The sequence below is a fragment of the Eschrichtius robustus genome, chromosome 19 (genome assembly GCF_028021215.1).
Source record: "Eschrichtius robustus isolate mEscRob2 chromosome 19, mEscRob2.pri, whole genome shotgun sequence".
Taxonomy (NCBI): Eukaryota; Metazoa; Chordata; class Mammalia; order Artiodactyla; family Eschrichtiidae; genus Eschrichtius; species Eschrichtius robustus.
Genome location: NC_090842.1, coordinates 62,552,781 through 62,572,899, shown reverse-complemented (window position 1 = coordinate 62,572,899; position 20,119 = coordinate 62,552,781). Strand labels below are relative to the sequence as shown.

General features: G+C 54.0%; 2 protein-coding genes across 3 annotated transcripts; one reads left to right on the top strand and one right to left on the bottom strand.

The window, feature by feature from the left end:
- Window positions 1–243: 243 nt before the first annotated feature.
- GYS1 (glycogen synthase 1) lies at window positions 244–15,156 on the top strand. Of its 2 annotated transcripts, XM_068527716.1 has the most exons (16): window positions 244–554; window positions 2,005–2,186; window positions 4,130–4,321; window positions 5,503–5,688; window positions 5,931–6,075; window positions 6,916–7,033; window positions 7,327–7,447; window positions 7,761–7,867; window positions 9,100–9,159; window positions 9,250–9,328; window positions 11,031–11,144; window positions 11,433–11,559; window positions 12,556–12,651; window positions 12,843–13,006; window positions 13,466–13,546; window positions 13,709–15,156. In XM_068527716.1, exons 1-16 carry the CDS (start codon window positions 437–439, stop codon window positions 14,030–14,032), a joined length of 2,214 nt encoding a protein of 737 aa, XP_068383817.1. In that variant the 5' UTR covers window positions 244–436; the 3' UTR covers window positions 14,033–15,156. The 2 variants fall into 2 exon arrangements, with proteins under 2 accessions (XP_068383817.1, XP_068383818.1); XM_068527717.1 differs by lacking the exon at window positions 2,005–2,186.
- A 1,385-nt stretch (window positions 15,157–16,541) lies between these two features.
- FTL (ferritin light chain) lies at window positions 16,542–18,151 on the bottom strand. The gene is made up of 4 exons (XM_068528739.1): window positions 17,808–18,151; window positions 17,495–17,641; window positions 17,017–17,142; window positions 16,542–16,852 (listed from the first exon to the last, which is right to left on the bottom strand). Exons 1-4 carry the CDS (start codon window positions 17,907–17,909, stop codon window positions 16,700–16,702), a joined length of 528 nt encoding a protein of 175 aa, XP_068384840.1. The 5' UTR covers window positions 17,910–18,151; the 3' UTR covers window positions 16,542–16,699.
- Between the last annotated feature and the right edge of the window lie 1,968 nt (window positions 18,152–20,119).

Genomic DNA, 20,119 nt, shown 5'->3' with positions numbered 1-20,119 from the left:
TGGGGCCCCTAGCTTCGGATTGACAGAGCTGAAAGCCAATCAGCTAGCGCAGCGACAAGCCCCGCCCACTGGAGCTCGCACCAGCAGCCAAGGCGGTGGCGGGGCTGAGCGAACCCTGCACTGTCCACCAATGAGAGACGCGGGAGCCCCGCCCCCGGGCGCAGACCAATGGCGCTGGCCGGGGGGCGGGCACCGCCTCCTGGTGGCCGCAAGGTTTCACTGCAGGAACCGCCACTGGGCTCAGTGACGCTGCGGCCGCCTCCGGCCCCGGTCCGAGCGCTCTAGGCGGGAGTGCGGTCGTGCAATAGGAAGCCGAGGGTGGTGCAAGCTTCCCGTCGGGCACCAGCTACCCGGCCCAGCGCCCTGCCCAGTGCATTCCTCAGACACCTCTGGGGCCCCCACCTGTGGCCCCCGGAGCCCTCTAACCGCGTCGGCCATGCCTCTAAACCGCACTTTGTCCGTGTCCTCACTGCCAGGACTGGAGGATTGGGAGGATGAATTCGACCTGGAGAACACAGTGCTCTTTGAGGTGGCCTGGGAGGTGGCCAACAAGGGTGAGCACGCCGGGCGGAGGGACCCGGACGAGAAGGGCAGTCGGGGGTGGGGGCCCGGAACTGTAGAGTAACAGAGGAACGAGGCTGCATGGCATGACTCTTGGGTCCTGGGCAAGGAGCCTGTGACTCCTGTGTCCTTGGGGAGGGACTGGAGTTTGTCTCCTGGGCCCTGGAGGGAGGGGATGAGTCGCCTAAGATGAAAGGAGGTTGGAAACCCAGGTCCTGGGTCCTAGGGGTGAGGGGGCTAAAATGAAAAAAGACCAGAGACCTGGGTCCTCAATAGGGAAGGAGTTGGGGGGAGGAGTTTTGCACTTCAGAACTGTGGCCCTAGGGGGAAGGGTCTTGGGATGTAACTCCGGATTTGGGAGAGAGCCCACTTGGAGATACGATGCATGAATCGTGGTGGGAGAATTTGGGGGAACTGGTCATTTGAGAGTAAAGTTGTGAAGAGGCTGGAGACCCTAATTCTTAGATTCTAGGGTGAGAGAGAGTTAGGGCCTGGATGCCTGGGTTCTGAGGGCCTGAGCTCTGGGTTCGTAGGAGTAGAGGAGCCTGTAGCCTCAGACACATGCGCACAGGAATGGGGAAAGGCTGGGAAGTCCTAAGCTGGTCAGGGCCTGGGCCCTGGGATGGGAGTGGCTGGGGGCCTGGATTTCTGGGTTCCGGGCTCCAAAGGGCCTGAGGTTCTGGGTTTGGAGAAGGCTGGGGCTGGAATCCCAAGAGCTAGACAGTCTAGCTCCACAGAAGAAAGGGAGCTGGGATTTTGCTTTGCTGAGTCTTGGGAGAGAAAGGGGAGGTCTGTGAACATGGAGACATGGATCTCCAGGGCCCAGGCTTCAGGAGGTAAGGAGGCTGGAGGCCCAGACTTCTGGGTCTGGAATGGAGTCATGGGAGGAGCAGGGCCCTGCATGCCTGTGTCCCCATGTGGGGAGAGGGAACTGAGGGACAGGTCGACAGAGTCCCTGGGGGGTGAGGAATTACAGCTCTGGCTTCTTTTGGGCAACTCCGAGACCCTAAATGAGGCCATGAAGAGGGATTCTCCCTTACTGTGTCCTGGAGCCTGACTGGGAATTTAAATCCAGCTCCTGTAAGCTGGGAACTCAAGAAGCTAGGCCCTAATAACCCTTGTCAGCTTCTGTCCTCCTCAGCCCCAGCCCCTAATTCCCTCACACCTAGAAAGAAGCCTAGGCCCCCAGCCCCTTCTCTCAGACTCAGCACCTCCTCCCTTCAAGTCCCGACCCCAGCCCCCTTCTCCCATAGTCCCAAGAGTACCGTCCATCACCGCCCTCTCCCCTCCTTCCTCTGACTCTGAAGTGTGGGCTCCCAGGCCCCTTTTCCCTCCGAGCCAGAGGTCTGGGGCTCCCGCAGCCGCCCCCCACCCCGACCCTGCCCCAGGCCCCAGATCTGTGGACCTCTGCTGGGGCCTGCCCTCACGCACTTGGGCCCACAGTGGGTGGCATCTACACGGTGCTGCAGACGAAGGCGAAGGTGACAGGGGATGAGTGGGGCGACAACTACTACCTGGTGGGACCGTACACGGAGCAGGGCGTGAGGACCCAGGTGGAACTGCTCGAGCCCCCGACCCCAGCCCTGAAGAGGACGCTGGACTCCATGAACAGCAAGGGCTGCAAGGTGGGACATGGCCCGGCCGAGGGCAGGGTGGGGGCAGCAGAAAGAGAAGGAGCAGGGGATGGACAGCCCCAGGGAGAGAGGGAGGCATGGACAGAAACTCAGGATGGCCCAGCACTTTCCCGGGCAGACATCTGACAGACACTCAGACAGATGCAGGACCCCGTGAAGTGAGTGGGTGAACCCCCAGCTCTAAGACAGCAGGTATGAGACAGACTGAAAGATGGTCCCAAGAGGCTGAGATCCTCAGATCCAGAGAGAGGAAAAGAGCTAGATGGACAGCCAGACAAAACCCAGGGGAGGTGGGCTTGGGGGTGAGGCAGGAGGCCAGAGCAGGAGTTCTGGAGCCTGAAGTTCAAATTCGCCTTCTCTGCTTCCTGCCTTGTGACCTTGGCGAATGAACATGCTAATAGCATCCGCCTTATAGGCTTCCGGGGAGGATGAAATAGTTCATAAAAAGTCTTCAGCCCAGGTCCTGGCATGCAGTTAGTACTGTCTGTGAGCTGTTATCGTCGTGGTTATTATTATCATCATCATTATTACTGAAAGCAGCCACACGTGCAGAGTGAGGTGGCCAGGCAGGCAAAGGAGAAAGCCAGATGGAGAAAGGCTGAGTGTTCCAAAAAGTGATGGTGGCCCCAGTGGTTAGAGCAGTAGGGAGACAGACAGAGTCCAGATACAGAAAAGAGGTAGCCTGATGTTTTAGAGAGAAGGATCTCGAAGGAGAGAAGACGATGGAGTATTGAGGAAGAGAGGAGAGGTAGGCAGGCAAACCCAGGGGACAGAGTTTTGGATGCGCAGCCAGGAATTAAAAGGAGGAGGGGGATAATAAAAAAAAAGGAGGGGAGAGTCCCAGGCACCCAATGAGGATTGAAGGATGAGGACAGAGAGGTGGCTGTCCCCCAGGGAGAGGGCCATAAGGCAGCAGGGCTGAGGTACAGACATCGGGGTCTGGGAGGGAGAGGTACAATGCTGCCTTCATTCATTCACAGCCTCTGATTTGGGGTGGGGTCTGGAGTCCAGTTAGACGGGACTGTGTCCCTAAGGAACCCTAGGGCAGCCCAGTCCCTCCCCCATGGCAGCTGCTGTCCATGTGCTGGGGGCCTAAGAATAGCACCCCCAGCAAAAGGGCAGACAACAGCTGGGAGGGGGAGGAGCATAGGGGGTCAGGCTCCCAAAGCCGGGAAAAGCCAGGTTGGGGAGGAGTAGGACGGCTTGTCGGCTGCATAGAGCTGTGGCAGCAGACCCAGAATCTGGGCCACGGTCTCAGGAGGAAAGCAACAGATCAATGAAACGTGGCAGGGCCAGAAATGCGACCGCGAGGCTTAGAAACACGGCAGTGGGTAGAAAAATGTAGCCCCTGTGCATGGAAAGTGGGTGGGCAGTGTTAGAAATGAGGCTGCGAAGTACAAGATGGGCCTATGGGCAGAGGAAAGAGGAAGCAGGTGACAAATACATGGCGAAAGGATCAGAAACAAGGGAGCGAGTGAAAGAAGAAGGAGCCAGTACAAGGAATGAGCGGCAGAAAGGAAAGATAATGGGAGAAAGCAGCATTATGGTTGGTGAGAGAAATGTGGCAGCGAACACAGAAGCAAGGCAGCGGGCTGGAGAAATGATTAGCAGGGTGGAAAAATAAGGCAGTGGGGGCACAGAGACAGGACGTGTGCAATGTGGGTTTATAAGTAGAGAAGAGAGGCAACTGTTAGAGAAACTAAGCAAGGGATAGGGAGATGCTGCAGCCGAGATGGGAAAAAATTGTGGTGGGAATAACTAATGGCAAATAGAGAAATAAGGCAGCAGGTGAGAAATTAGCAGCAGATACAGAAACAGAAGGTAGAAGCACCGAGGCCATGAGCCCAGACGTCTCCCTGGGGATGGGAGAAACGCAGTTGCTGTGCCCAGAGACAGGTGGCCAAAACCCTAAGCCTTCCTGTGTCCCCCTGCAGGTGTATTTCGGGCGCTGGCTGATCGAGGGGGGCCCCCTGGTGGTGCTCCTCGACGTGGGGGCCTCAGCCTGGGCCCTGGAGCGCTGGAAGGGGGAGCTATGGGACACGTGCAACATCGGGGTGCCCTGGTACGACCGGGAAGGCAACGACGCCGTCCTTTTTGGCTTCCTCACTACCTGGTTCCTGGGTGAGGTAGGCCCCACTGCCAATCCCCGTGTCACTCCTTTCGACCCCAGGCCCCAAATTACAACGGCCATCCGAGGCCAGAGGGTGGCTAGTGTCTCCCAGAGCATTCTGGGAGTTGTAGTCCTATAAACCGAGGATTAACTCTGATCTCTGGCAATATGGACATCCAGGGGCCAAGATTCTTCTTTCCTCAGAGACCCAGTCTCCCAACCCCAGCTTCATTTACTCCAGTCTTCCAAATATAGGAATTCTAAGCCATTAGCTCTTGGGGAGGCTGGCTTGACGGGAGGGCTCACCCCCAGGGAGTTCTGGGAGTTGTAGTTCTCTAATATGGGCGGGACTTGGCTCTCAGGTGGGTCCCCGGATGTTTGGGACTCCCCAGCCTATCTGAGAACCCGAACCCCAATTCGGGCCCTTTCTTAAGTTTTAAAAGGCTCAAGAAACTTTGTTTCCCATACCCTGGGACAGTTTATGAATTGGCTGCTCCTAGGGCATTCTGGGAGTTGTAGTCCTTCAACCAGTATCCGGTACAGGTCTACTCTTTTATTATTATTATTATTATTATTATTTATTTATTTATTTTTGGCTGTGTTGGGTCTTCGTTTCTGTGCGAGGGCTTTCTCTAGTTGCGGCGAGCAGGGGCCACTCTTCATTGCGGTGCGCGGGCCTCTCACTGTCGCGGCCTCTCTTGTTGCGGAGCACAGGCTCCAGACGCGCAGGCTCAGTAATTGTGGCTCGCGGGCCCAGTTGCTCCGCGGCATGTGGGATCTTGCCAGACCAGGGCTCGAACCCGTGTCCCCTGCATTGGCAGGCAGATTCTCAACCACTGCGCCACCAGGGAAGCCCCCCAGGTCTACTCTTGATTGACATAAAAGGTGTCCAGGAATTGTGTTCAGGACTTGGGAACACTAAAACTTTGGTCTTTCCAATTCAGCCCTTCTGGGACTTAGAAGGTTGGTCAAAAAAACACAGCTCCCATCAGCCTCTGGGAATGAGGTCAGCTAGTCTGGCTGCCTTAAGGATTTAGAGCTCCTTGTCCCATGGGTATTGCAATGGGTCACCACCCACTCTGTGCAGTTGTGGGGATAGATTGACTTCTCCCCTGCTTCCTCATCCACGTTGGGGATTGCTGGTTGTCTTCACAATACACATGGAGACACAGTGGCCCTATCCCTATTGCCCCACAGTTCCTGGCCCAGAGCGAGGAGAAACCACATGTGGTTGCACACTTCCATGAGTGGTTGGCGGGCATCGGGCTCTGCCTGTGCCGTGCCCGGCGGCTGCCCGTGGCTACCATCTTCACGACCCACGCCACGCTGCTGGGGCGATACCTGTGTGCCGGTGCCGTGGACTTCTACAACAACCTGGAGAATGTGAGCTGGGAGCGTGGCAGATGGGGGTTGCCAGCATTTCAGGACAGCCCGAGGCTGTCTGCGAAGCCCAAGGGGATCAAGTTCTCTCTTCCCCCAGGACCCAGGAATCCAAGTCCCCAACCCCTCTACCCTCAGGCCCAGGAGTCCAGCTTCAAGGCCCAGTCTCCCCTAAGACCCTGGAGTCTGGACCGCCTGTCTTCTCCCCAGTTCTTCTAAGCTGATTGCCCTCCCTCCCTACCCAGTTCAACGTGGACAAGGAAGCAGGTGAGAGGCAAATCTATCACCGCTACTGCATGGAGCGGGCGGCAGCCCACTGCGCTCATGTCTTCACTACTGTGTCCCAGATTACCGCCATTGAGGCTCAGCACCTACTCAAAAGGAAACCAGGTAGGAAATAGGCCTGGGTCCGTAGACATAAACGGGGTAGTCTATGCCAAGGCTTGTTCCAATGTTTTTGCTGTAAAGAGCAGAGAACTACAACTCCTAGAATGCCCTAGGTTGGTGACCTGAATATGAGGCTGCCTGGCTGCATGCCCTAGAGGCTAATGGGAAGTGTAGTTTCTTTAATTTCAGAAATGGTAAAATTCTTTTACTGGCTAATGTAGATATTGGTCTTCTGAAAGAGGAAGGAGGTTCCTTGGATTTTGTTTTTGAGAAAAGCAGTGTTGGAACCAGTTATTCTTCCCAAACTATAGCATCCATTCTCAATGGGTATAAGGTGAGAACTATAACTCCCAGAAGACCTTTGGCTGTCCAACTCCTTATATTCCTGGAATTTTGCCCCAGGAGCTGATGGAGGTTATAGTTTTTCACTGATATGCTTTAATTTCTATGAGAATAGGAAATGGTTGGGGCCCTAAAAGAGGCTTGAAAATAGAGAAGCAGGATGGGGACATTGACTCATTCCCCCAGCTCAGGGTGGCATAGGGGAAACAAAAGAGCTACAACTCCCAGAAGCCCCGATGTTGCTCTGTTCCCTGTCTGGTTAGCCATTCACAGGGGCTGATGGGAGTTGTAGTCAGGCTTGTGAATATAAGCATGCAATATTGGGCAAGAAAGTATCTGAGTGGCAGGGCAGCTGGGTCACCACAGGAGCTCACTGGGGAGCTATCGAAACAAAGACATTGTGAAAGGAAAGGGGTCTTTCCTTCATTTATTCATTCAGCCACATTGATCTGAACGAAGAAATGAAGAAATGAAATGTGGGACCTTCTCCCCCAATCCCAGATATCGTGACCCCCAATGGACTGAATGTGAAGAAATTCTCTGCCATGCATGAGTTCCAGAACCTCCATGCTCAGAGCAAGGCTCGAATCCAGGAGTTTGTGCGGGGCCATTTTTATGGGTATGTAGGCCAGATACCTAGTTCTTGAGAGAGATGGTGGTTGGGAACCCAGACTCCTGGGGCCAACAGAGGGGACAGCTGAGGGCTCAGCCTCTTGAGTTCTTGAGCACCAGAACAATGGCTGAGTATTTAAGGAAATCCCCATCTAAGGAGAAAAGAACAATTCCCAGGAGTTCCCATGATGCCTCTGTCCTAAGATGTTCTTTGCCCCTGTGGCTTCTGGGGTTTGTAGTTTCAAGGCTGGGGCTAGCGGGTGAGGGTCTTGGCTTCACCCTGTCTTGTGGCTTCTTTAGGCACCTGGACTTCAACTTGGACAAGACCTTGTACTTCTTTATCGCTGGCCGCTACGAATTCTCCAACAAGGGGGCTGATGTCTTCCTGGAGGCCTTGGCCCGGCTCAACTATCTGCTCAGAGTAAGGCCTGGGCTGCAAGGGGACAAGGAGGATGAGAAAATCAGTACATGACTGGGGAGAACGGAGACCTGGGGAGGTGGGGGCAGGGAAACCTATGTGTAAAACAGGAGTGTAGGGACCCAGAAAGAAGATCAGAGTCCCTGTGGGAATGGTAGCTCTGTCCTGTAATTCTCCTTGACAGTAAGGGGCATGGCAGGGTCCTCGTGGTCTTGGGGGGTGGAAAAGGGTGGGTGTTCTCAGCCTTCTCCCATGTGATCCTCACACACTCACACGCACGCACACACACACACACCCTCCCTTTCCTCTGCCCCAGGTGAATGGCAGCGAGCAGACAGTGGTTGCCTTCTTCATCATGCCAGCTCGGACCAACAATTTCAACGTGGAAACCCTTAAGGGCCAAGCCGTGCGCAAGCAGCTTTGGTCAGCAGCCCTCGGCCCGGCATCCCTGCCACTCCCACTCCCAGCTGTGTGCTTTGGGTCCCCTGTTTCTCCTGGAGTCTCAGTTTTGTCATCTGTGACATGATCAACCCATCCCCCACCTGATTCCCAGCAAAGTTACTTGCTCCAGATGCCTGCAACTCGGGGGCAGTACGAAGTCGCAGTCGCAGGCAGGACAAGTGTGACAGCATGACCAGGGCTCTGGTATCAAGCTGGCGAGATCCCGCTCGTGCCCCTGTCCTGCTCTGGCTTTGCGACTTTAGGCAAACCACTCCCCGTTTTCAAGTCTCAGTTTCCTCATCTGTGAAAAACACTCATTAGCCATCAGCTATTTCTTGAGCTCCTACTGTGTGCAAGGTGCTGTTCTAGGCACTGGGAACACAGCTGTGAGGCAGAAAGATAAAATCCCTGCCCTCATTGTGTTCACATTCTAGAAAGTTCTATAGAAAGTGCTCTGGCAAAAAAAAGCAGGACTGGAATATAAGACAGGGTCGTCAGGACAGGCCACACTGAGTAAGTGCCAGCAAGTAGAGAGACCAAGAGAGGAAACGAGGGAGGAAGCCCTGTGTGTATCTGGGGAACAGCATTTCAGGCAGAGGGAATGGCAAGTGCAAAGGCCCTGAGGTATGTTTGAGAAACAGCAAGGAAGCCAGCGGGGCTGAAGCAGAGTACCCTAGGGAGATGGGGTAGAAAATGAGGCCAGAGCTACGAGAGGACCATGAACAGAGGAATGTTAATGAAGTTGTAGGGTGGCACTCTTTGCTAGCTTTACTTGTGTCCATACATTTTCCTCTCTCAGAATGTAATTTTCCCTTTTTATAAAATGGGGCTCAGCATCACGACTACCAGGACTAGCCCAAGTCCTAATAATAGCTGACATTTTTGGAAGGCTCACTGTGCGATGGGCACTGTGCACTTTTTGTCATGACCTCATCGAATTCTCACTGCAAACCTTTGAGGGTGCTTCTATTTTTATCCCCATCTGACAGATGAGGCATTGAAGTCAGAGAGGGAAGGCCACCTGTCCTTGGCCGCAGAGCTGATGCAAAGCACAAGGGATCCGAGCCTTCCAGGGCCTATTCCCCGAGTCCCCATCTTCCAGCCAGAAATTCCCAGAGCTTCTCTGCTCAGACCTCAACTTCCCAGCTGCCCCAGAAGCCTAACAATAAATGGCAGCTGGTCTATAAGTGATGTTGTCGCTCTGCTCCTTCCAGGGATACGGCCAACACAGTGAAGGAGAAGTTTGGGAGGAAGCTTTATGAATCCTTGCTGGTGTGAGTGTCCCGCCCTCAGCCCTGCATCCTCCTGGGCTCTAAACCCTCTCATCACCCATTCCCAGATGCATCCCCCTGCTCGCCTTACAGGGGGAGCCTCCCAGACATGAACAAGATGCTGGACAAGGAGGACTTCACTATGATGAAAAGAGCCATCTTTGCCACGCAGGTATGGTCTGGACTCCTGAGTCGAAAGATGGCAATTCCCAGCAGCCCTGGAGGCAGCTTGCCGTGTTAGCTCTGACCCCAGAGATGGGTGGGAGTTCTGCTTTGTTGGCAGCCCTTATTCAAGGAATCAATTCTGAAGTCAGAAGGGTGTGTGTGAGCTGACTGGTAGAACTTCAATTCCCAGAAGCCTTTAGGGCAGCCTGCTTTCCCACAGCTTTTTCTGCCACAGAGGCTGCTGGGAGTTGTAGTTTCTTTGAGTCCTTGGGGATCCATGAACAAAAGGTGGAAGGACCTTAAACTAAAGTCAAGATAGCCACAAAAGGAGAACTGCAACTCCCAGCTAACCCTGGGCCTTGCTGCAAGCTACCTCCACCTCTTCCCCCAGAGACTGCTGGGAGTGGTAGTTTTGTTGGGCCTCTAGGGATAGAGCCAGGTCGGCTAAAAAAATTATTTCGGGACTTCCCTGGCAGTCCAGTGGTTAAGACTCTGTGCTTCAAATACAGGGGGTGCAGGTTCGATCCCTGGTTGGGGCCTAAGATCCCACGTGCCGCATGGTGCGATCAAAGAAGAAGAAAAAACAACCATAATAACAACAACAAAAAACAGCAGTTATTCACTGAAGAACATTGAAAACTTTCAGCAGCTACTGTTTCTTATCCCACTGGTTGTGTCTTAGTCTCCAAATACCCCTGGGAGTTGTAGCTTCTTTAGATACCTGGGGTTAATTAGATGGGTGGGAAACCTTAGAGAAAATTGGCAGTCACAAAATGAGAACTACAACTCCCAGCAGCCCCCAGGGCTTTCTGCTACCTTGACTCTTCCCTGGCCCCAGAAACCTCTGGGAATTAGAGTTCTTTTATTCTCTGGAGTCAAGGGCTTTTGGTACCTGTGGTCAGGGTTGGTGATTTCCCCCAGTCCTGGGGAATGGAAACCAAGACAGCCAAGTTGCACAAACAAGGTGTGAATTGTTTTTGTCCAAACTATAATTTCCAGTAGTTCCTAAGGCAGTCGGCCTCACTGAGGATGTTTCTGCCATGGGGCTGCTGGGAGTTGTAGTTTCCTGGGCTCCTGGAGTCAGTAAACTGAAGATGAGTAGATCTTTTAATGAGAGGAATGATGGGACAGCTGCAAAGAACTATATATCCCAGCAGCCCCTGGGACTGCTATCACACTAGCTCTGTCTTCCTCCACTGGCTCTTGGGAATTGTGGTTTCTTTGGGCCTCTTTTGAGGGTGGAGGTGGAGAGAATACAGGATGGAGAGTAAAAGGAACTTGGAGAGAAAGAGATCCAGGATTTTCATAAGAAAACTATAACTTCCGGCAAGCAGCCCCTGAAAGGCACAGCCCCCATCAACTGCTGGGAGTTACGGTCCCTTTGGGTTTCTTTGATGAGAGCCCAGAGTACAGAACAAGATAGCTACAGCTCCCTCTAGTCTGTGAGGGATGTTAACACTGGCTCTGCCTCTAAGACAGCTGGGATTGTAGTTTCTTTTCGGCTTATGGTGCTTAAAGGGAAAAGAAAACCTTTACAGATAGAGCCAAGTAGGAAATCTACAACTCCTGGTAATCTCTTGGGTTTGTTGCTCCACAACCTGATGGGAATTGTCTCCTTAGATCCCCAGGATGAGCATGGCTCATGGGGAAGTAGGGAGTCCTCTGTCCCTTCCCTGACCCCCCTCCCACCCCACTTGTGGCCCCTACAGCGGCAGTCTTTCCCTCCTGTGTGCACCCACAATATGCTGGACGACTCCTCAGATCCTATTTTGACCACCATCCGCCGAATTGGCCTCTTCAATAGTAGTGCCGACAGGGTCAAGGTGAGGGCACTGGCCAGGGTGGGTTGGGCATGGTTGGGGGTGGTGGTTCTGGGGAGGGCTGTGATATGGGGGGTGGAGCCTGAGCCTCACATTCCCCATCTCCCCTGGTATATCAAAGGATTGCAATGTTTAGAAAGAACCTTTACTTCTGAGGCAGACAGACTTGGATTCCAATCTTTGTCCTGACACTGTCTTGTGTGGCTTTAGACAACTTTTTCATCCTCTCTGGGATCCCCAGGGAGTAGCTAAATAAGGTGCTCGGGCTGAGCGCTTGTTTTCCACTGCCAGGTTATTTTTCACCCGGAGTTCCTCTCCTCCACGAGCCCCCTGCTCCCTGTGGACTACGAGGAGTTTGTCCGTGGCTGCCACCTTGGGGTCTTCCCCTCCTACTATGAGCCTTGGGGCTACACACCAGGTGAGTTCAGCGTCTGGAGTGATCCCAGGACAAGGGACTGGCCCTCCCTGAGCTCCAAACTCCTCCTTTGCAAAACAGGAACAATGGAGACAGTCTGTTCCTGTGTTTTTGTGACACAGTAGCTCATGTGAGTAACTAGAGGGCTGATGTCAGAGTTCACACGTGATTTCTCCCAATTTGCTACTGTTTCGTTCCCCAAAACAACAACAGCTAAATGCACGGTTCACTAACGATCAAGCTACTTTCATATGTTTTTAAGGCAAAATAAATACCACATTTGCTGTAATATTTCTTAAATGATGAGTAATTTGACAAGTCTTTTAAACTGTGCTTGTGTGATGATTAGGAAATTTGCCAGTTTCATCCCCGGTTAAAATGGTGCATAGGTTTTGTGTGACCAGCTCCAACCCTATTTTTCCCATAAGCCTTGTTATATGTAGTGCCTACTTTTGCAGCTTACAGACGTTTTTAGAAACACTTATATAAAAATTATAATAAACTCCTTGAAGCATTTCTCAGCGTTATTTAAGGGAGTAAACGAGGTGTAGTAGGTGCTCTGTACACAGTGATAGTAATAATGAGAGACCTTGTCTTACCTCTTGTCAAAACAGACTATAAAGCTATGACAACCAAAACAGTGCAGTCTGGCACAAAAAGGTGTCTTATAGGTCATGAGGATAAATTAAAATGGTGGACATTGGCCCAGAGTACCGTGCTCAATAAATCAGCATCCTTATTACCCAATTATGGACTCTTCCTTACCCTGAGGCCTTGGGGCAAATGAATTCCCTTTTCTGGGCCTAGTAGCTTCCCCTCTAAGGAATAGGGACTATCATACTTTAATGCACAGCCTAATTTGTCTGGTTCCTGACTTGCGCAGCACAGCGCCCGGCTCTTATTAAAGGCGCCAATAGAGGGCGCCATTGGGGCTTTCACTGGGATTTAAGGCAATAAAGAGGGGCAAGCTAAGCCGACCTTTCTCACGCCTTCCCGCAGCTGAGTGCACGGTTATGGGTATCCCCAGTGTCTCCACCAACCTTTCTGGTTTCGGCTGCTTCATGGAGGAACACATCGCAGACCCCTCAGCTTACGGTCAGCGCCCGGAATGAGAGCCGGGACTCTTGGATCCTGGGAAGGAGGGGCGTGGTCTCTTGGGTCACTAAGAGAGGAGGGGGTGGACTCCTGAGTCCCGGTGGGAGGAGGCGTCCTGGTGTCCGCAGAGTCCCAGAGACAATGAAGGTTTCCCCAATCTGTTTTCTGAGACCTCGTCCTGGCCCCGACAGGCATCTACATTCTGGACCGGCGTTTCCGAGGCCTGGATGATTCTTGCTCGCAGCTCACCTCCTTCCTCTACAGTTTCTGCCAGCAGAGCCGGCGGCAGCGCATTATCCAGCGGAACCGCACGGAGCGCCTCTCCGACCTTCTGGACTGGAAATACCTAGGCCGGGTATAACTCCCCTCCCTGTCCTCTGCTGGTGAATCAGTCACTTACGGCTCTGGGTCTCTGATTCCCCGTGCCTCGAAAGCTGGTGCAAAGGGCATGGTCTCTTCCTATTTGTAACGCTTGCTGTCCCTTTAAGAAAAGAATCAACATTCAGACTGGAAGACCACCGAGGTGGGAAGTTCTCTATTTGCATAAGGGTGCGGCCAAAGAGGTACCTGACTGGAGAATTCCGCCCCTGTTAAGGGGGTGTGGCTCAGAGACTGTCCATTCACAGCTCTGCTTATCTACATAAGGGGTGGAGCCTGAAAGATGGATGATTGGCAGAGGGGCCAACTGGAAACCACCGCAGGGTGTGCTCATCTGCATAAAAGGTGTAACCAGGGTTCACCCCACCTCCAAACCTGCTGGGGGCGGGGTCAGACTCCTGACCACTGATGCCCACTCTTCTTTCCCCCCAACAAGTACTACATGTGCGCACGCCACATGGCGCTGGCCAAGGCCTTTCCAGAACATTTCACCTACGAGCCCCACGAGGCTGAAGCGGTAAGTGGACCCGGGGTCTCTCTAGGGGACCAGGAGCTAGAAGGGTGGGGTGAAGTGGGGTGTCCCTCCTCGAGTTGCAAGACCTCAAGGACCCTGGACGCCCAGGCAGGCTGTAGAGGCCTCTGCTCACTATGCGGTTTGTGCCCACACCTCCGTACGCAGACCCAGGGCTACCGCTACCCGCGGCCAGCCTCAGTGCCACCATCGCCCTCACTGTCGAGACACTCCAGCCCGCACCAGAGCGAGGATGAGGAGGAGCCCCGGGACGGACCACCCGATGAAGATGGCGAGCGCTACGACGAGGACGAGGAGGCTGCCAAGGACCGGCGCAATATCCGCGCCCCGGAGTGGCCGCGCCGCGCCTCCTGCACGTCTTCAACCGGCGGGAGCAAGCGCGGCTCGGTGGACACAGCGCCCTCCAGCTCAGTCAGCACCCCCAGCGAGCCCCTCAGCCCCGCCAGCTCCCTGGGCGAGGAGCGCAACTAAGTCCCCTGCCCCGCACTCCCCTGCCAACCCTGCCTCCCTTATCTGGAGGGTGGATGCAGAATGGCGCTGTCCCTAAACTCCACTCCAGATCCCAACCCTCTGTGGGGTCCACAGCCCTACCCCCTCCGCCATACACTCCAGCCCCTCTAGCTCCTCTGTCGGAATCCCAAACACTCCAGAATCCACAACGTGCCTTTCTTGGGTTCCAGAATGCATAATCTGTGCCCTGGAGTCCCCCAGGCCATCCCAGAGGCCAGGAATCTGCCATTATCCTGCCATGGTGCCAGAGGTTTTCAGAAACCTGCTCTGTTGCCTTCTGTGCTGGGACTCCTTGAGCCCCTTGCGGCTTGCTAATTTTACAGCATACAGAGCCTGCCATGCTCAGGCCTGGCCCGGGGCCACCAAGCACTGGAAACCACGTGGAGTCCCTGCTAATGAGACAATCAAGTCCAGAGCTGGGGCACTTTCAGGGACTTAATGCAGGTTAACTCCAGAACTCGGGCTCCAGGCCAGTGCACTCGTGTTTACTCTGATTTAGCCCTCCCTGGGGTGTCCGGCTCTGCCTGGAGGATCCCTCCACCCCTGCTCCCTTCTTCCTCTGCACTTTGGCCAAGCAAGTGGGGGCAGAACCACTTGGCTTCTCATTCCTACTGGAGAACAAGCTGTCTTGGTCTAGATGCCTTTCTGGCCTTTTCTGGACCAGACCCTACTCCTCCTTCCCCATATCTCTAAACTCCTGTGCCCTACAGGGAATCCCTCTGCTGAGGACAACTGGCTGTCTTCCCCAGTACCTGCACACATAACCCCCAACCGCTTAGACCCACCATGAAACCACTGGGTTCTAGGTCCCAGCTGCCAAATCTAGAACCTCGCCACTTTGCTGCATCCTGGTCCCTTCCCTCTGGTCTAGAACTCAGCCCACTGGATTCTAGAACCTCCATATTTACCTCGAGCCTCTTCCATCCCTAAGCTGTGCCCTGCCCCCGGCTTTGGTGAAAGGGAGGTGCCCCTCACGTGTGCTGTGCTGTGTCTGCTGCCCTTGGTTTGCAACTGGGAGGGGGGAGGGCAGAAGGGGTGTGATTGAAGTGTGTCCAGAGATGAAAAAATACATCTATATTTAAGAATCTCAGGTCTAGTCTGACCGGAGGGCTTGGTGGGCCTCAATCCTGGCCCCGCCCTCCTCTTCCCTCCCTCTTCTTCACCTCTGATTCCTCCCCTTGCCCACTGCTGAGTCCCGGTTCTCTTGTCTCATTCTACTGTCTCAGAGACTTGGGTTGCCACTGGATTCCAGTGTTATTTCAAAGGAAGGCAACTCTCTTGTTTTTGACTCGACTTGCAAGTGGCAAAGTTGGCTCAGGCTCTTAGATTCCTCAGTAGCACTAACCATATGCAAGGGCTCAATAGCCACTGTGGCCACATGTGGCCCATGGCTACCCTATTGGACAGCGCAGATACAGAACATTTCCATCACTGCAAAAAGTTCTATTGGACAGCACTGGCTTAGAGCATGTGTCTAGGACTCTGGCCTCTGGACTTTGGCCCTACTGTCCCCTGGATGACTCTACTTTTGGAAAAAAATCTTTTTCTCCTTTCAGTTCTAATCATCCCTAGGCTACACGTGCATCTCTGAATCAATCGCTTTTCAGGGGAGTAGAAAGCTCTGATTGTTTGAATTTGTATGTGTGATCATCTTTCTGTCAGCCACAGTGTTTGTGACACCCAAGAGTCCCCTCCCCCACCAGAATTACCAGCGGGAGGGGCATGGCGCTGAGCAGACAAAAGAACAGCTGTCTAGCAGCCATTTCCTCTTAGATTCATCTACCAAATATAGGATGGGGTAGGGGGTCAGAGTTGACATCGTTTTATTGCTTGGACCCAGCAGCTGCTTGTCATCTTCAAGCTTCTTCAGTTCCCATTTGGATAATTTCACATCCCATTTCTGTCTGTGCTGAGCCCTGAACCCCTAGCTCAGCACCTGTTTCACACCATGTGCCCTCAGCTGCTCAGACCCACTAGCCAGGTTCTACCTATTATGTGCCTTGAATTCCACACCTGTAACAAGCAGCCTTTGGAGGTCAGACCTGGGTGTGCCTCCCGGTTACCATGGGTAATTTACACAGTTTGTCTCGACTTACCCATATAAAGGAGCTCACATTTCTACTTAGCCTCCCAGAATTGAGGCAGAGTACTTTCAGAGCTTGGCAAGTGCCTAGCAACATAACTCATGTGAACCGGTTTCTAATTACTGAGCTCCTTAACAGCTGTCTGCTTCCACCTAGCAACGCCAGGTTTTACTAGACTCTCCCTGGAGTCTGGACTCTACCATCTTAGGAGGGGCAGTTAACAGCCTGGCAAAGCAGAAAACCCACTACTGCAACACACCACAGGTGTTACTATGTCTTAGAAGTAAAGAGCGCCAAACTCCTCTCTCCCTGCCAGCCCAGTGCAGCCAGAAGCCTTGTGAAAATAGATCCCACCTTTTTTTCCCAGGATACACACACAAAACCACTAGCCGCTGCAAAAAGCTTTATTGTTTCCATTTGGTCCAAGGCTTGGGAGAGGGCTCCAGGGTGGTTAAAAAGCTGCCTAGTGGCTGCAGAGAGGGGCTTCAGGTAGAAGCCCTAACACCAGAGGGGCTCCTCAAAGGCCACTGGGCTCCGGAGGCTCCTAGTCGTGCTTGAGGGTGAGCCTTTCGAAGAGATACTCGCCCAGCCCAGCCTGGGGGCCAGCCAGCCTGCGGAGGTTGGTCAGGTGGTCACCCATCTTCTTGATGAGTTTCACCTCCTCATCTAGGAAGTGGCTCTCCAGGAAGTCGCAGAGCTGAGTGATAAAAGAGGAGAAAATGTTGCCACGTACAGATCTAACAATGTGACAGATGGGGGAAGGAGGCTCAGAAGGAAATCTGCCCAATCAGATGAGGCCAATGCTTAGTATGTAAGCATCATTCCAGGGAAGGTCTTATAGACATGACTGGAGATACTTACGTGGGGGTCTGCGCGGGCACAACCCAGGGCATGCAGATCCAGAAGGGCCTGGTTCAGGTTCTTCTCCATGTTAATGGCGGCTTCCATAGCGTCCTGAGTTTTACCCCACTCATCTTGAGATGGCTTCTATACCGAAAACAGAAACGGCTCAGTACTAGCCACATACTGTGGAAAGGACTAAAAACTAATTTTCCAGTAGTTGCTAGAGTAGAGGGCTTAACCGGGAAAAAACGTCTAAGAGTTTGTATCTATCATTCCCCAGTATCCTATAACTACACGTCCCAGGATACTACACGCTGCGCTCTGGACCGCCACGTCTTGGGAGAACTGAGTGCGCCTCGATCTCCAGCTGTAATAACCCACAAAAGACTGAACTCAATCTCCAAGAAGCCAACGCGGTGCCTAAACCGCTACAGTCAAGGGGCCTCTAGTGCAGGGACTGTTGGGAGATGTAGTCCGCTGCCCACACACTATTTACCTGCACGTCCTGGAAGAGGGCGCGGCCGCCGCGTTGGTTTTGCATTTTCAAGAGACGCTCGGCGCTCTCGTGCTTCTCTTCGGCCAATTCGCGGAAAAAGTGGCCCACGCCCTCCAGAGCCACATCGTCGCGGTCGAAATAGAAGCCCTGCGGGAAGAGATGGCGGGAACAATGGTTAGCAGGAGGCGAGGCCAGGCATGCAGACTCCGCCTTCTGACTATCCAACAGGACAAAGAAGGCCAGCGCGTGCGCAGAGGGCCGGAGGTGCGCAGCTGAGGGGAACTTGGGCTAGGGGCGTCCTGGGTACCCTCACCAGAGAGAGGTAGGTGTAGGAGGCCCGCAGATGCATGTTGACCAGGCGGTTGACGGCGGCCTCCACCTCGGTGGAATAATTCTGACGAATCTGGGAGCTCATGGTTGATCGGTAATAAGGAGTTCGGCTCAAAAAATGGTGTTGGCTGGTCCCGGTGACCGAGGACAGCTGAGTGCCTCACTCCGAAGGTTGGAGGGTGGATAGATGAGTGGCTGACTCCGAAGGCTGGTGGGTGGTCGGAGGCTGGAGGAAAGGGCGACCCTGGGTCTGTTCCGTCCAAACACTGTTGAAGCAAGAGACAGATCCGGGGAACCGCCGAGTGCAATGGAGACGTCTGTGGCCAAGGCGGCTTCTTTTATAGCGCGCGGGCCCTCGGAAGTGGGACGGTCGGGGAGAGCAATCGGCCAATCTGCGGTGGTGGGAGGCGGGGCCTGGAGCCCAGGCGTGACCAATCAGGAGCATACAGGACTCCTAGACACCGCCCCCCCCGCCCCCCCCGGAGGTGGGGAAGTCACGCGCCTGTAGGCGAGGGCTGTTGTGAAATGGGGAATTGGGGGGTGGGGGTTTTCGGGGGATGCAACGGCTCTGGGGCTAATTCTGGGAAGTCAAGGGATTCTGGGGAGGGGGGAGGGAGACTCTCTGGTAGGTGAAAGATTAATAATGAGGACACTGGGAACACTGGAAAATAACGATCCCTGGGTCCTGGGGGTGTCTCAGGAAAGTAGATCGGATTCTGGTGCTGTGTCCCGGCACGGACTTTACTGGAACCCTGGGGGGGTTCCTCAGAGGTGCGGAAACCTCCAGATGACTGTGGTTTACGCTGGGAGATAAGGGGGTACCCGGATCATTGAGAAGTTTGGAAGGCTGTGAGATGATATTTCTGGAACCTTGGGTCTCTCTCTGGGAGGACCTGGAGCCTTGGGGTTCAAAGGTGGGGGCAGTTTCTGTAGCTTTAGAGTTCACAATGGAAGTCCGTATTTTTCTGGAAACTTCCCCGGCGGGGTGGGGCGGTCTTTAGGCCCTTGAAGTGATCTGTGAGATTAAAAGGACAGTTGTAGAGCCCTGGTGTTCAGCCCCGGAGTGGGGGAGAGGGATGTTTCCAGAAGCCTAGTAGGGGCTTTTTAAAGAGGTCAGGGGTCTTGGAGAGCCTTTTGGAGCCCTCGAAAGATTGTCTGGGCCCCTTGGAATACCTGGGGGCTATTTTAGGGGCTCACTTTTTCTGGAAGCTGAGATGGGGAGGGGTGAAGTGACACTGGAATTTTGGGGGTCCCTCTGAGGCTGCACTTCCTGGAGATGACTTTGAAGGCAGCCAGAGACTGGGAATTCTTTTTGACTCCGAAGCAGCCTCGCTGAAATTGTCCCTGTCTTGCCTGACACATGCTCCTTCAAGATCACAGAGAAGTACTGGGTCCTGGTGAAACAAGGAGGGTCTGGGGACCTATGAATGGGATGTCTGTCTTTAACCAATGGACATTTTTAAAGTGTGCCTGGTCCAGGCTGGTGCCTGGGTGGCACAGCTGGCTGAAGGAGCCCTCCAGGAGCTCCCCATTGTTGTTGTTTGGGGGGAAGGAGAAACAGAGACAGGACTTTGACCCTATTTCAGTGCCCTAATGGAGGCAGCTGGCCGGCTGGGGCAGGAAAGCTGAAGCCGCTGGGGCGTTGGGGGCAAAGGTCAGGGCTCACCTTGCAGAGAAGCCTCTCCAAGCAGCCCGGGCAGGGTACTCCCTGATCAAGGGGACGCCAGTCAGGCTGGTATCTGGGGTCCTCAAGGGGTGTCTGGGCCAGTGGCCAGGAGAGCAGCCGTGCTGAGTCATGCTGAACTCAGCTCTGGAAGGGGCTCCCTCCGAGGGGCGGGGTGGAGCCCGCTGACTGACCTCATCTACTTTGGGTGGACTGCAGTCTGGCTGGGACCCAGGGAACTAGGCCTGGCTGGGCCCCAAGTCTGGCCCCCTCCCCCAAGGTGCCACCTTGAGTGCTTTGTCTCAAGGCACTGTCTTTTTAGTTCCCTTGATGGTTTCCCTGGGCTCCCGCCTGTGGCCATATTGTCCCCTCTCTCTGGGTGGTGACTCAGTCTCCCCTCACTTCTGCCTTATCTGACATCTCTCCCCTGACTTGCCATCTCTGGGGCAAGCCTCTGGGGGAGGGGCAGTTGCCCCAGGCACACAGTCACAATGGGGTCTGAGTTACTCATTCACCAAATTTCATACCTCAGCCCAAAGACCTTTAGCCTGGGAAAGGAGAGGTGACCTGGAAAGTGCTCACAGGTGGAGGGAGAGGAAGGGGTGAGATAAAGATGATCTGAAGAAGGTGGG

Coding starts and splice junctions, on each gene's coding strand:
- GYS1 (XM_068527716.1), top strand. CDS start 437: ATGCCTCTAAACCGCACTTTGTCCGTGTCCTCACTGCCAGGACTGGAG. Junction 555..2,004: donor CTGGGAGGTGGCCAACAAGG/GTGAGCACGCCG, acceptor TTGGGCCCACAG/TGGGTGGCATCTACACGGTG. Junction 9,329..11,030: donor GAGCCATCTTTGCCACGCAG/GTATGGTCTGGA, acceptor TGGCCCCTACAG/CGGCAGTCTTTCCCTCCTGT.
- FTL (XM_068528739.1), bottom strand. CDS start 17,909: ATGAGCTCCCAGATTCGTCAGAATTATTCCACCGAGGTGGAGGCCGCC. Junction 17,642..17,807: donor CCTACACCTACCTCTCTCTG/GTGAGGGTACCC, acceptor CTCTTCCCGCAG/GGCTTCTATTTCGACCGCGA. Junction 16,853..17,016: donor GTGCCCGCGCAGACCCCCAC/GTAAGTATCTCC, acceptor TTTATCACTCAG/CTCTGCGACTTCCTGGAGAG.